At 31.0% G+C, this 15,931-nt stretch overlaps 1 protein-coding gene across 1 annotated transcript; it reads left to right on the top strand.

The window, feature by feature from the left end:
- Nucleotides 1-3,606: 3,606 nt before the first annotated feature.
- Nucleotides 3,607-9,681, top strand: LOC139502081 (interferon alpha-inducible protein 27, mitochondrial-like). The gene is made up of 3 exons (XM_071291429.1): nucleotides 3,607-3,722; nucleotides 7,781-8,095; nucleotides 8,471-9,681. The coding sequence occupies exons 1-3, from the start codon at nucleotides 3,656-3,658 to the stop codon at nucleotides 8,527-8,529; spliced, it is 441 nt and encodes a 146-aa protein (XP_071147530.1). The 5' UTR covers nucleotides 3,607-3,655; the 3' UTR covers nucleotides 8,530-9,681.
- The last annotated feature ends 6,250 nt before the right edge of the window (nucleotides 9,682-15,931 follow it).

Raw genomic sequence — 15,931 nt, forward strand, 5'->3', positions numbered from 1 at the left:
TTGTATGTCAATCGAACATAAAATAGTGGATTTTTTAAGGCTCTTATTACATAAAAAATAAAACAGACGATAGCTACTGTCGTAGGTATGACAATGGTGAGATAAACGTAAGTCTGCTTAATATGTTTTGAAGACAAATAATTTTTCCAAAAACCAGAAGTATAGTATATTATAAGACATGTTTTATAAAACTTTAACGTCAAAGTAAAACTAAAGATCTGTTAACACATTTAACAAAATACAAATATTTTAACCAGTGATAAGTCTAGTTGCATAGGCATTTAAAAAAGTCAAATACTGCGAACGTTCGTATATTCGGTGAATTTAGTTTTCGGTAAATCTCGAGAAGAATTTGTAGCCTTCAGAAACGAAACATCTTGAAAATAGCACTGTTATTTTATAATGATTTGTTACATAATGGAAAGTACGGTGTTAATATTTGCCTTGATTGACGGAAATTGCAAATTAAACATTTCTATTGTTTCAAGCGTGTTATCAAAAGTTATGACAGTAATTAAATATCAAATGATCAATAAATTATTGATCTTCAAATGTAGTAATTAGGGCATAAACATGTCGCTATAAAAAAACGGTTCGAAAAAATACAAAATGTTTAAATCGAAGAATTTATTGTTCTGAAATAAATAAAAAAGTCAATTTTGAAATTTCTAATTTTTTTGCGTATGAGAATTATTGAAGTAAATAACATAAACTCTATACCGACACATATCATCACCGGAAATCTGACTTTATATTTATTTTTATGAGAAATAAAAACATTAAAAGTCGTATAGTGTTTTTGGTGGGTTTTGTTTTTTAAAGAAAAATGGTAAAAAGCCGGTTTGAAGTTAAATATACAGTTCATAGTGCGTCTGTTGATTTTCAATGAAAACTCTAGATGATATGCCCTTCTTCGTGTTTTCAAACCTATATGGGAATACTACATGTATTGATTTAAAAAACAGATGTAAGAATTCGTTTGATACTTAAATTCGTGGATAAATCCAAACATGTAAACCACCACAATTGGTACCCCACGAATAAAACTTTAAAGTACTTTAACAATATTCTAATATACTAATTATATATTTTTTTTGAGTATGAGAAATATGAGGAAATAAAATAAAACAAACTCTTCACCATCACATATATTCACCAGAAGTCTGACTTTATTCATTTATAACTAACTTTTCATGAGATTTAAAAGTTTAAAGGTTGTACAGTGTGCAGTTTTTGTTTTCGATCAATTGGTCAAAAACCGGGCTGAAGTTGAATACATAGTTCATAATTTTTGCTGAGGTTTAAGGTAAAATCTATATGATATGTTTTCAAATCTACATGTGGAACTATCTATTAAAAGCATATCTTGACTTAGACAACAGATGTTATTAATCATTTGATACTTAAATTATTAGATAAAGCCAACCATGGAAACCACAACAATCAGCACCCCACTTTCACAGTTCCACATATTACATTAATAAGAATACATTTCTGCAAAACATGTTTTAATTTCATAGTAAAACTTTGTTACTAGATAAATATTTCAGATTATACTGGGAATTTCATTAAGGAATTTGTAAATGCACCAATTTATGATGTAAAGGACCTAGTTCCTCTTAAAGAAGTTTTTTTTATCAAATTGATTGTCAACGTCATCAGTTTTTTATTATAAATTTCTTTAGTCAAGAGTATAATTCTAGTCCGGTAAATTTGCTTGTTATTGCATTCCCAAAGTAACAACGTACGTACTAAGTAACTTCAACAATAAAATTGTATCGTACTAAAAAGTAAAATCACAAAAGTACCGAACTCTGAGGAAAATTAAAAGCGGAAAGTCCTTAATCAAATGGCAAAATAAAATGATGAAACACATCAAACGAATGGACAACAACTAAGATATCTCAAGGTATAGAGAACGACAACTCTTTTTTGAAAGCGTATAGTTTTTTAATTATACTAAGAGAGGCAATCGAATATACCTCATGATGTGGCACAATATTACGGTTCAATAACAGACAATTCAGATATAGTGTTGCATATGCATGAATATTTATTTTTAACTACACATTACATAGATTCAGAGAATACATATGTATAAACAATTAATTTAATTAATAAAGCACATGCGAACAATACAGACATAAACAATGAATTACAACTAATCAGAAGGATTGACCATCACATTTATAATTCTTATAAATTTACATAGTTTTTTAAGAACAACATACTTACTAGAGGTCATACATTGTTGATATTCAGATATATTTGGACAAAAAGTACAATAATGTGGTATCAACCTCTTTCTGACTTGATTTAGAGCATTACATGCCATAATATAATGATATTCATCGCCGTTGTCTCTTCATTCACGAGATTACACAACCTATCATTTCTAGATATGTTAGTCCGGCTTTCTGTCTCGATAGGTAATTGGGGACTTCTACATCCAAATTTACACAATACAAATTGATTATATATGACTATTTAAAAAAAAACCATTCCAAATTAATATCAGTTTTAAAACTTCTATACAAAGGCATTTAGGAGTAGTGTTGCTTTCGCTCTGGCAATTCTGCAAAAGCAGTTAAAAAGTAAAAGTTTCAACTTAATACTCTTAATTAACAATTTATCTAGAATTGGTTCAGCTAGACATTTGAGTATTCAAATATGTGCACCCCTTCTGGCAATTTATTTTGTACTCTCTTTAAGCAGAGTACATTCAGAACCTTCTCATAGACAAAAAAGAAAAAAAAACATCTTTCGAAGTTCAAATTTTTACTTCCAGATATTTGAATTATGTCCTATATCACTGAATCCCATATTTCAGTCAGTTCTTGCATCAGGTATGTCAAAGTGAGCTTAAAATTAAGGATACTACTGACTATAAAAGGTTAGCTTCATACCTTTATCTTTTTCTTAATATTGACACACAAGGACGACATCATCTTAAACGTATTGACTTTTATTTAATGTGTTTATGCGTTTCATTGTGCTGAGTGTTGCTGTGTTTGTTTGTACTATATTCCTGTAACGCAGTGTTGTCTTTTTGGCGATATTTTGTATCATTGCCATATGAACGGGATGTTTGGCTAACCATTAAACCAGGTTGAGTACACCATTTATTTTAGAATGTGTTATGCCTTATCAGGATTATTTAAAATAGTTCTCTTCTATGTATGTTGGCGTTTGTTTTTGATGCACTTCATTGTGTCTGAAGTTCCAATGTTTTCGTCGTATAGCTGATGTATTGCCCCCGGTTTTAGTTTGTAACCTGGATGTTTTTCTCTAAATTGATTCATGACTTTAGGACAGTAGTTTACTACTGTTTCACTTTTTTATGCCAATGATAATATTTCTGGTAGTTTCACTTGAATTTTCTTTGAATTTTTATGAACAGTACAAAAGTCTTTCAAATCTTTATAATATTTAAATAACTGGCTTTGTTACGACTCATACTAGAAAATAAACGTCCTTGCTTAAGTGTACTTTGTTTAGATATTGACTAGTGATTAATTGTATTTGCACAAACATGGTTCAACATATATGTTATCATTTATATGAATAATTAGTTTCGAACACTTAAATGCATTATTGTCTTTGCCACAACGATTGAAATTTTATTTGACAGAATTTTAACTATCAACAGCTTGGGATGTTACTAGACAAAGCAGTGTTTATAATATCATTCAGTGTTGTGTCATTCAACAGTGGAGTGTATGGTAAGGTATAAATATGTATTTATAACTTTGAGAAATATAAAGAAAGACTGTTAGAAAGTGTTTTTAAATTACCTATCAGTGATACCAGAATTTAAATTTATCAAGTTATCAATGCCAAATAAAGTATGAAGTTGAAGAGCAAAAAAAATAAATTCCTAAAGGTTTTGCCAAATTCAACTATGGTAATCTATCCCTAAGGTTGACAAGAAAGCCTTAGTATTACAAAAAGTTTTATCAACAGTTAATTTACAATTATGACCACATCATTGATAATTCGTGTCAATACAGAAATTTTGACTTCTTTTAAAAGATGTTTATCTATTGATGGATATGTTATAAATGTATAACACGTTTACAATGAAATAATTAGAGTCGGTGGCAAATACTATTTCAATTTAAACATTACGAATGGATTTAAAATTTGATATAACTTACATAACAAACATTTCTGCGTGTATGAATATAACTAATACTGACATACTCATTATGAGAAGGACAAAGGCAGACAACTCTTGTTTACCTTGTTTTCAGAATTGGAGGCAAGTGATCTGGATATTATTCCAAATCATCAATAAATAGATGTTTGTGTAATTATAATAAATTTCCAATGGGTATTCGATTTTTTTTACTTTTTTAAGTTAGTGGTTATTGCACATAAATTCAAAATCCAACGAATAATTAATTTCATAAATAAATTAGCAAAATTCAATTATTATGTTTAAATTCATATGAAACCTCAAATTAAAAAAAATGATGCATATGTTTTTTTTTTATAACAAAATGAATAGTTTTCATTATTAGATTAGATTAAAGGCTGTTATTTTGACAAATTATGTTTGCAAAAAAATGCGAAGATAGTTTGTGCACATGACGTGCAATGATCCAAATTGCAGGTTAAATGCAACCAAAACAGCAACTCAACGACTAAAACACAAAAAGTAGAGGTAAACATACAGTTTTTAACAATATACATGTATCTTTACAATATAACAGGGTTTTAAGTCGAGCTTTTTATTTGGTACAATACTGAAATAATGAAACACCGACTATCTTAGTTTTGCCCTAAACACTACGTTTAGCTCCGTTTTTGATTTGCGTTTAGTAAAAAAAAAAAATAAGCCAACAGAAACAATATTTCGGAGCGCTTCATTCTCAGAATGTGCGCATGGTCAACGCTTTTACAACCCTATCAAGTTATAAAAAGAAGCATTCAATATTTATAATTACATTTTTAGCTAGGATCATGAAAACACCAATTTTATAATTTTTTTATTTAATTCACCTGTGCACTTTATTGTGGGACCTCGTGTTATTATGAATGATAAGTTTTATTGAGTTATGCAATTGCTTAAGGAATAACATGTTATGTGCAGTTAGCCAATCAGAATAAGGTATTATAATGAAACATACGTCTAATGTAATTATTTAATGATATAACCCTGTGAAATACGGAGATTTAATAATAAAATAATACAAGAGACATATGTATCGATGCCACCGACACTGTAAGATGAATTTTGTCATTTTGATTTTAACATCATCTACAAGTCCTTAAAATAAAGTTAACAGTCATGTTCAATCTGATATCAAAGAATTTACTGCAAGCGAAATATTTTTACAGTGTTAAATTAACCGCTGTTGATAAGTCTAAAAATTGACTGTTAGACTAAAATTCAAAGTAAATTATATTGTTCAGTCTTTTATGACTATTTCTATTCAAAATTGGTTAACCAATAAAACTTTTAGCACACCATAAAGATGTATCGTATAACTGTAAAGCTGAAGACACTCAAGTTGAGCTAAAAATGACGTCCGTATATGCGGTTATATGCCACTATGCAGCATACAACATTGCGCAACATTTCTAAATGACATGAGTATACTTTTGTTGTGAATGTAGACATAATTTCAAGAGAAATACATAAGAGAATGAACCTTTTGCCTTTTTGTTGTTAATGCACAGGTGATTCAAATTTAATTAATGATTTACTGATCAGGGGCTGGTAACAAGAAGCATTCTTATGTCTTACGAACGTCTAAGGGTGTCTTAAGATTTAATAATGTAACAATACCCAACCTCAGACCTATCTTAGAATGATTGACAGTCCTTAATGTTTTGAAAAAGTGCATGATTTAAGAACGATTCTTACGTCTACCTTAAAGCGATCTTACTAATTTCGGTAACACAAAATTATTCTTAAATTTTGGTCAGTTATTAAGTGTTCTTAAAACAAACTTAGAAACTCAGGGGTGTACCAAGAACAATACGCAATAGCTTCACTTGATATTTTTGTAAGAGTGGTCCCGACTACTCTTAGCACATTCACTTGTTAATAATAGAACAAGTTGCTTAAAAAAAAGGTTAATACATGAACCTTAGAACTTTTTTATTCTAATTATTAATTCATCTGAATAGGAAATTGTATATCAGTGTTTTCTTGGCCATGTGTGTGGAGGATGATAGTTTCTCTTTATTGTAAATCATTACAATTATGGCTTGTTGAGAGAAGTGTTAAATATAAAGCAAGGAGACATTTGTGACCTTTTTCAATCTTAAACAAAGAGTTCCAAATGGTGAAGTTTAAATCATGATCACTTCTTAAATTTTACGGAAGCCACCATGAGTTGGTTGACCGTTATGGAATATACAGATGATATCGGATATGTTCATTATGTCGTAACTACAGTTCCATTCCTTTTTTCACGAATGTGACCTAATGAATTAGACTATTTACCGGCTTCGTAATATAATGAACAACACAATGGGCGCCACACGTGGAGCAGGATCTGCTTACCGTTCCGAATCATCTGAAATCATCCCCAGTTTTTAGTGGTTTTTGTGTTGCTATTATACACCTATTTTGACATTTTTGCTTATTTTGTCTGTTTTGTTCACGCATCGTTATCAATATAGTGGAATTTGATAAGACTGTCATACAAATGAGAGGTTCAGCTCTTTAAACCAGGTTCATGCAATCCTTCATTTTTTTACACTTTGAAAACACCTGTTACAAGTCAGGAATATGACAAAAGAGGGACGAAAGACACCAAAGGGACAGTCAAACTCGCAAATCCAAAACAAACTGACAACGCCATGGCTAAAAATGAAAAAGACAAACAGAAAAACAATAGTACACATGACACAACATAGAAAACTAAAGAATAAACAACACGAACCCCACCAAAAACTAGGGGTGATCTCAGGTGCTCCGGAAGGGTAAGCAGATCCGAGTCGTCCATTCGTTTGATGTGTTTTATCATTTGATTTTGCCATTTGGTTAGGGACTTTCCGTTTTGAATTTTCCTCGAAGTTCAGTATTTTTATTTTTATTTTACTTTTATATTAGTAAGGCTTTCAAAATGTGAAAAACAAATATTGTATAAAGTGGAAAAATACAGGAAGATGTGGTATGAGTGCCAATGAGACAACTCTCGATACAAATAACAGTTTATAAAACCATAATAGTATTGATTTGACCGAAATGAAAGTAGGATAGAAAAATAAGCCTACGTCATTTATACAAGATTCAAATCATACCATAATGGCATTGGCCTGGTGTATAATATGGCACTCAAAAGAAAGAGCACTGATGGATTGTCCTGAGACAAGCATATATTTTATTAAAATAGTAATGGTCTATAAAGCAGTTTAATTAATTTCATGTTTGAAGCTATGCAAATTTTTTAATTCAATTTGAGTTTTGACTATCAAAAAAGGAGAAGAAAATGGTGGTCTGAGGCCAGTATTGTTTTCCTTAGGTTAAATGGGTAGTTGATTGTTATGCGCATTTTATCGTTCATTTAAACGTTTTTATGATTCATTTAAGGTGATTCTAATTTCTTTGCGAGGAACCAAAAACGGAGACGCCAGAAAATTATTAAGACCTCGTAACTTGAAAACGATTACGATGCAACTTAAGGGGGAAATAAGATCGATCTACGAACAACCTGAGGGAGCTTTGATTTACACTCTTTGAATAATCTTAGAATGATCTTATCTTCCCCTTAATTCAATACTTACGACCTCTCTTAATAAAATTTCTTGTTACCGGCCCCAGGTTTAGATTGGCCATGGAATTGGAAAGTGGAAGATGTCACATGCTACACCACTTGTCTGGCAGCAGTTGGTACAGGAGCAGTTGTTGGAACCCCTTTTGCAATACCAGCAGCAGGATTTGGAGCCGCAGGGGTTGCTGCTGGATCTGTAGGTGCTAAAGTAATGTCCATGATAGGAGTTGTGCAGGCCGGAGGCTGGTTTGCCTTTTTTCAGTCGGTTGGCGTTACTGGTGTCGGGGCTACGGGTAAAATGGTATTAGCCTCGACAGTTTCACCAATGTGTGCAGCTATATGTGGAAGTTCAGAGGAAATACAAGGTATAAAAGAGCGTGCAATGAACCTTATCAGTGAAAAGGCATGGTTACAAATAAATGACATACATATTAAATTTTCTTATAGGACGCAAACACAGTGATGAAAATATTTGAAAAAAAATATCACATAGAAAGCAAAACAAAATAATGTCACACTCTGGATTTGAATATTGACCTGACCAACAATTTGGTAGACCCATCTTGATTCAGTTTACAGAAAACAGTTTTCGTTTCATACAATTGCTGTAAAGAAGACACTATAAACATAGTAATACATTTATTTACACGTGTATGTAATCGAGATTATTAAATATATTACTTGATCATGATATTTAAAGTTAACTAAATATATATAATACATTTTTTTTTCTAATTCAGATCTAAAATGTAATACTCATATAATCAATGGAACGAAAGGCTTAGATGAAATGTTATAAAAGCTGAAATAGTAGACAATAAAGCAAAATGTGAAAGGCTATGCAACGATCAAAAAGATTGCAAGGCCTTCCGATATCTGCCTAAAAATAGGGTTTGTTTTGTTTACAATTCAAACCAGCATATTGAAGACGATGTAAGTGAAAGCGAGTTCTACGTGAAACGTTGCGTTTTATGCTACATGAAAACCACAAAGAATGCCAAAGGACGTGATGATGAAATTGAATCAATTACGAAAGAATCCTCTATAAAAATATGTGTGAAATATTGTATCAAATCAGACGACTGCGGTGCTGTCCATTTCGACGGAGAAAGATGCTTCAAATTTACCGATCAAATTAACCCATATACGAAAACAGGCATCGATTTTTCGAGAAAGATCTGTGAACAATTTACGGATTAAATTGAATATAATGGAAAAAGAGTATGAAGATGCTTGGTCATGGTCATGAATTTTACATTGTTATAATATCAAAGTTTGATAATATAAAAGATAAAAACTTATACACGTACTTTGATTAAAACTTATCGTAGTACTAGTAATTGAAAATATATGTTTTATTGTTTACTGATTAACATGCTTGCATAATATATGTTTTACACAGTGTAAATGAATGTAAACTAGTACTTTTTTCTTCTTAAAGGAGTTGATTTGTATCCGAGATCATGATAGGTCGTACTCTTACTGCCCCTTACTCATACTTTACACTAGAACGCATGTTCACTTTCATGTTAAGTCATTGACATAAACATGATATAGTTGTTTATACAGATATGTGTTTTTAACCTCGACGAAAATTTATCAAGTCTCTCTTTTTACTGTGAAACGAAATGCACAAGCACATATTTGTATTCAGATAATGTAGTGAAATGAAATGAAAGCTGCGATTCTAAGTCAGAGTTAATGCTAACCTGCTATGTGCCTATCAAGGTAAGGATTTAGTCCCAAAACTTAAACTCGTTCAATTCTTTATGGTTGAATTTAACATAGATAAATAAAATTGTATAATAAAAAAACAATTAATAAGTTTGTTGAATTGAAGTATGCCTTTTTATTCTTCTTTATTACATATTTGTTTCTTTTATAGTGATTACACAATGTCGACTGCTGTACCACATTTTGACATTTTATTAAACCTATTTTTTGTTCTGTTTGTTCTGTTCAAGCATCGTTGTCAATATAATTGAATTTAATGCGGCTTTTATCTAGCTATCAAAACCAGGTTCAATCAACCATTCTACATAAGAAAATGCCTGTCTTAAGGCAGGAATATGTACATGAGTCTAGTGATACACTGTATTAGAATGCACCATTCCAAGTGTTTTGGCAGCCTAATATATACAGTTTGAAATAAACCCAACGGTTAACAGTCATTTTTCTAAGGCTTGAAGTTTAAAAGTTTTGACGGCATGATTGATTTTCAGGAACGTTTGATCATGCATTGTAATTAAGATTGATTTCTGCAATCAATAGTTGAGCAGATCTTCAGATTGTATAAAAGTTGTCTAGCTTTTAGATTATGAAGTAATGATCACACACAAAAAACGAATGATCATATATGAATAATGTATTGATAACACAGAGTAAACTTGTGTCGCACTGTTACATCACTGTCTCATGTTAGAGAAAAGGTTTGACGCTTGCAAACATTTTTCAATCCCGCCATATTCTGTATGTACCTGACACACATCAGGAACCTTTTATTCAGTGGTTTTCGCTTCTCGGTGTATATCACATTTGTTTTCGTTTCTTGATTTGTATTGCATTTTTGATTTCTTACAATTCGGATAGACGCGTCCGACTGCGAGTTTGATAGCTTAATTCAGATATTTACCATACGACATTTAGCAATGAACAAATCCCACACCGTATATAACCATACAGGATGAAACAACGTACGATTATTTAAAAAGTTGAAAGCAAGAGAACTTATCTATATACACTTCAGCAGAGATAAAAACAATCAAAACATTGTAGAAAGCAACCAAGGACAACTAATGGCTTGAATGAAATTTAGTCTCTTGGCCTGAATATCAGATGCAAATTCAGAGGTTGGAAGTCACATTACAAATACAATTGATTTTCCTTAAGGCTTTTACCATCGTTAATTAATAGTTTGGTTCCTTTGATGTGGATATACAAAAATGAAGATATAATTCTCAATATTAACTATTTGGTTTTGTGTTTTTTATTTGTTTCCTTTTTTATGTTTTTTTTTTCTTTTTATGTTTTTTTTTTCTTTTTATGTTTTTTTTTTCTTTCTTCTTCTTTATTTATTAATTTTTATATTTTTTTATTTTGCTTTTTTCATTAGAAAATGTAAAATATTTCCAATTAAAATGTATTCATAATAATAACATTATAGTTATTATATTGTATGTATGTCATATATATGTTGTAAGAAATAAAAAAAACAAAAGTTAAAATAAAAATATTTTGCTTTCTTCATCTTATTTTTTCTTTATCTTTAAGATATAAACGTTAAGCTGAATTTTCCATAATATTACAGTTTTGCTACTGTGATAGAAAAATTCAATTGATTTGTCATTCGTTCTGATTATTATAAGAAATTTAAAATCTATACCACAGATACGAATTTTATTCAGATACCTTATATGTTGTACCCTCTGTTCTTCATTAAATTAGACAATTATGCACCAATCTGAAGAACTCCGAATAAACCTAGCATTGTTGTGGACTTTGTTTTCTATGAGCTGAATTTCAAGAAATTGGAAGTGTTTTTTGCTACTTTTATTAGCCGGAACTGTTTACTCCAAGTGAACTACAAATAGTGGTGAATACTTGAGTGTTAACAAAGTCAGCAATTACAAACATTTAGAAACACACGAAGCTTTGCAATATTTTAAATTGTTAGCACGACAAGATTGTTAGTGTTCAAATAGCAAGCTCAGATTCCTGCATATCTTTTTTCAACTTAAAAATTAGGACAGAACTGACTAAACGGATTGACTGATGCACATGCAATATAATTGATTATTCATTTCCTTTCGTCCTTTGGCAAATATTTCATGCAAGTACTTTATTATTACAAACACTAAATGTTGGTCTTATAACAAGATTTGATCCGGAGTAGCTGATTGAGACTTTAGTCTTAAATAACATGTTTTGTCTTTTAGTTGTAATTGGCTTTGTAACTCTTAGTACTCTTCTTACTTCGATACTTTATGTATTGTTTTAAAGGGTTTTTTACTCGTATCATTATTTTGAATTCAGCCAATTGCAACTGATTTTTACAGTTTGTTCTTATATTGTGCTAATACACCAATGCCCAAAGTTAGGGAGCGAGTCAAGGGTTTACATGTTTAACCTCACCGCATTCTTTATGTGCCTGTCTAAAATGCCTATTGACGAGTGGTTATGTCTGTAATATTCGTGTTTCGTTTAATTGTTTTGGTATAAATTACATGTATTCTCTTTTTTTTAAACTCCGTTGAAAAGTAAGAGGTTTTTAAGTTTAATTATCTATACTATATTTTGGCTTTGAATGCTTGATCATTTCATGGTCTACTTTTTTAACAAAGTTTTACAAATGATAATTAACAATAAGATACAGATATATGGTTGCGGATGCCACTCCGGATACCTTGAAAACGAAGGGATTTGTGACGGTTTTCGTTAATGAATTATACAGTGATTTTATGTAAGAGAACAACGAACTAATTCGGTGAAACGAACTGCACAGTAAGAGAAAAAATATCTTGTATGATATCGTGTTTATTCGAAGTTCTAGAGAATATTTGAACACGGGTAGTAATTCAACGTGTAGTTATTTATTATTGCTAGAAGTATTGCTCCGACAATTATATAAGAAAATATATTCAACATTGGTTATCTCAAAACGTTAAAATTGAACAATTGTGTCATTATCAAAAGTTCTATACAAAATATGAAACTTGCAGCAACTGCATATTTGATACGAGAAACTTTCACAAATGATATCGGATATGTTCCTTACGTCGTAACTACAATCCCCTTCCCTTTCATGAATGATAAATAAAGGTAACAGTAGTATACCGCTGTTCAAACTCATAAATCCATGGACAAAAAACAAAATCGGGGTAACAAACTAAAACTGAGGAAAACGCATAAATATAAGAGGAGAACAACGACACAACACTACAATGTAACTAACACACACAGAAACGGACCTACCAAATTAGACTATTTACCGGATTTTTTTTATCACATAAGCAACATGCCACATGTGGAGCAGGATCTGCTGACCCTTCCGGAGCACCTGAAATCACCCCTAGTTTTCGGTGGGGTACGTGTTGTTTATTCTTTAGTTTTCTATTTGTGTCATGCGTACTATTGTTTGTCTGTTAGTCTTTTTTCATTTTTAGCCATGGCGTTATCAGTTTATTTTAGATTTATGACTTATGAGGTGAATGTACTGACCGAAATACTTATTTACATATATACAACACCCCCAGACATCAGAAAAGAAGGAACAAAGGTATTTATGAGATAAGGTCAAAACATATAAATAAATCTGCATACAGACGAATCAGTTTCTTCTACTAGTGTATCGATTACTTTTAACTTAAAAGGTACAGTTTTACCTGAAATGTTGTACCTATAGAGGCAAAATATGAACGTTGTTTGATTCACTGATATATTGTATTAACAATTTTACATTTTTCGATAAAAAAAAATGTTTTTTAAATTCTACATATATTGTTATGACAATGCTGCAAGTTTGTAAAGTTCAATTATTACGAGCTGCAAAAGGAAGATGTACTATTATTGTTACATAGTGTGGTAGTGACCTTATGCGATATATATGGGGTCAGTATATTCCATATGGGGTGAGAGCGAAGTATAACTTTTTTCGCATGTGAAGTTTTGAATGTGGCTTTTAAATGTGACTCCATATAACGTTAAAATACATATTCAGAACTACACTTATGTAATGTGCTTCATAATAACATCATGAGCTCTTTTACCCACATCGTTGTAAAATTTTACTCATTATTTACGTCAAACCAGTGTTATTTCCTGTTTCCCTTTATAAGTGAGTTTTAAATAAAAGAAGGAAGTAATGACACGAATTTGCTCTTCATTAAATCAATTGATTGTACCTTTATTAGATTCATTTAACTATTAAGCTTTGATTTGTTTTTTGATAAGTAATTTATATTTTTTATAGTTAGTTCTGAACACGACAGAGAAGTACTCAGTTTTCCAGATCATGTAAATGTGTTTTGATTTCTCAATATAAATGATGTTTGATGTAATTTCAAACTTCACGGTTGTACCCAGTACCTTTTCTTTGAATGCTGTTTTGCTTTCCTTTACATATTTTTTTTTAATTTTTAAAGATTCACACTTCCAAATGTATAATACTTTAAGGATATATTTCCGATCTATAACAGCTGCTGGTTTATTTGAACATTGTATTTTTTAAATATTGACGAGCAAGTATTTATAAATCAATGGCATTAAAAGGTAGTGTCAAACATTTAAACAATTATATGTATATGTTTAAGTAAAATCGCTGCCTTATTCTAATTTTAGATAGAGATTAAGATGTTACTAGCAAAGCATTATATGTTATTCAGGTCTCAGACAAGGTATATACTGTGACATTCCCGGCTTAGAGTTTATACATGTACCATTTAAGCCCTAAGCCGGGAATGTCACAGCATATACCCTGTCCGAGACCTAAATAACAAATATTATACGGATAACCTCTGCCTTAATGTTATTTTCCATGGCAGTGCAGGTATTTGTTGAACATTCACCATGCAACATTTATATTCATTACATGTTTATTGTTTCTTTAATGTTTTGAGAAATCCATTTAAATGCACCTTTTTAAATTGACATTTTTTTCCCGTTAAAAAATAGTTTCATTAAAATTTTTAGATATCATATTTTGTGTTTGTATGTGTGTGTGTGGCTTTGTTTTTTACAACATATATTGAAAAACCCAACCTGATATGTCATGTATGTTCAGCATACGTGAAGGATTTTCTAATTTGCTGTGAACATAATTTTATCGTGTATGTTATAATTTATAATAACACTTTTAACATTAAATTTTTAAAGTATTAAAAGTGTAAATTGAATGATTTTGTTTTAAAATGTATTATTGACTGAAGCACGTCATCATTTTAATTTTATATTTCACATGGCTATAAAAGGGGTGGTTTGGCATGCCACAAAACCAGGTTCAACCCACCATTTTTTCCTTTAAAAATGTCCTGTACCAAGTCAGGAATATGGCCATTGTTATATTATAGTTCGTTTCTGTGTGTGTTACAATTTAACGTTGCGTCGTTTGTTTTCTCTTATTTTTGAGTGTAAATTGACATTGCGTTAAGACGTGTCACGGTACTTGTCTATCCCAAATTCATGTATTTGGTTTTGATGTTATATTTGTTATTCTCGTGGGATTTTGTCTGATGCTTGGTCCGTGTCTGTGTGTGTTACACTGTAGTTGTGTCGTTGTTCTCCTCTTATATTTAATGCGTTTCCCTCAGTTTTAGTTTGTTACCCCGATTTTGTTTTTTGTCCATGGATTTATGAGTTTGAACAGCGGTATACTACTGTTACCTTTTTTTGTATCTGCTACAATTCCTCGTTACTTAAACTTCGAAATTTTCATTAGTATTTGATTTCAATCACACCTTTCTTTTGCACTACTAAACGAAATGAACAAATATTTGAACATCTCGTGGACACAGATAATAAGTAACAGTTCTGGTTACGAGAGCGGGAATATAAGAATAGTCACCAGACATACAAATAATCTTGACAGTATACTAAGTCGGGATGGCGTCCATAACATTTTCAAAAGACAAACTTTCCACTTAAAGCCAGGACTTCTATCAATGAAACCATTAACTGGAAAACAAACTCTAAAAGGGGCATAATATACGAAGAGACACATAGAAAAATATGATTGTTCAATCATTAATAAAAGTGAAATGGTAAAATACTAATTCGCTTTTAGCAGCCAGCATGGTTCAATTTTGTCAAAATAAACTAAGAAATATCGATGATGAATTATTCACTTGCAAATGAATATTTCAACCTCTGTGAAACCGTATTCGTGTGACCCTGCAGTTGATCCTATAGCTAATGGATTTGCATGACTTAGGCGTTTTCATTTATTTATAGGAAAGGAATATCAACATTGACAGTGAAACAAAGCTAAATCATTTGAGGTAACATCGATAGTTAATGATTTGGCGTGTATAGATATAATAAGATGTGGTATGAGTGCCAATGAGACAACTCTCTATCCAAGTCACAATTTATAAAGGTAAACCATTATAGGTCATTAAAGGTCTTCAACACAGAGCCTTGGCTAACACAGAAGGCATAAAAAATATTAGACAAAGTGTAAAGCCATACAAACGGGTACCAACGTTGTA

The sequence above is a fragment of the Mytilus edulis genome, chromosome 13 (genome assembly GCF_963676685.1).
Source record: "Mytilus edulis chromosome 13, xbMytEdul2.2, whole genome shotgun sequence".
NCBI lineage: Eukaryota > Metazoa > Mollusca > Bivalvia > Mytilida > Mytilidae > Mytilus > Mytilus edulis.

Bases quoted from the DNA above. Each gene is read 5' to 3' on its own strand.
- LOC139502081 (XM_071291429.1), top strand. From the start codon at position 3,656: ATGTTACTAGACAAAGCAGTGTTTATAATATCATTCAGTGTTGTGTCA. The intron at 3,723-7,780 runs GTAAGGTATAAA...TACCGGCCCCAG, and splicing joins ATTCAACAGTGGAGTGTATG to GTTTAGATTGGCCATGGAAT. The intron at 8,096-8,470 runs GTATAAAAGAGC...TTTCTAATTCAG, and splicing joins AAGTTCAGAGGAAATACAAG to ATCTAAAATGTAATACTCAT.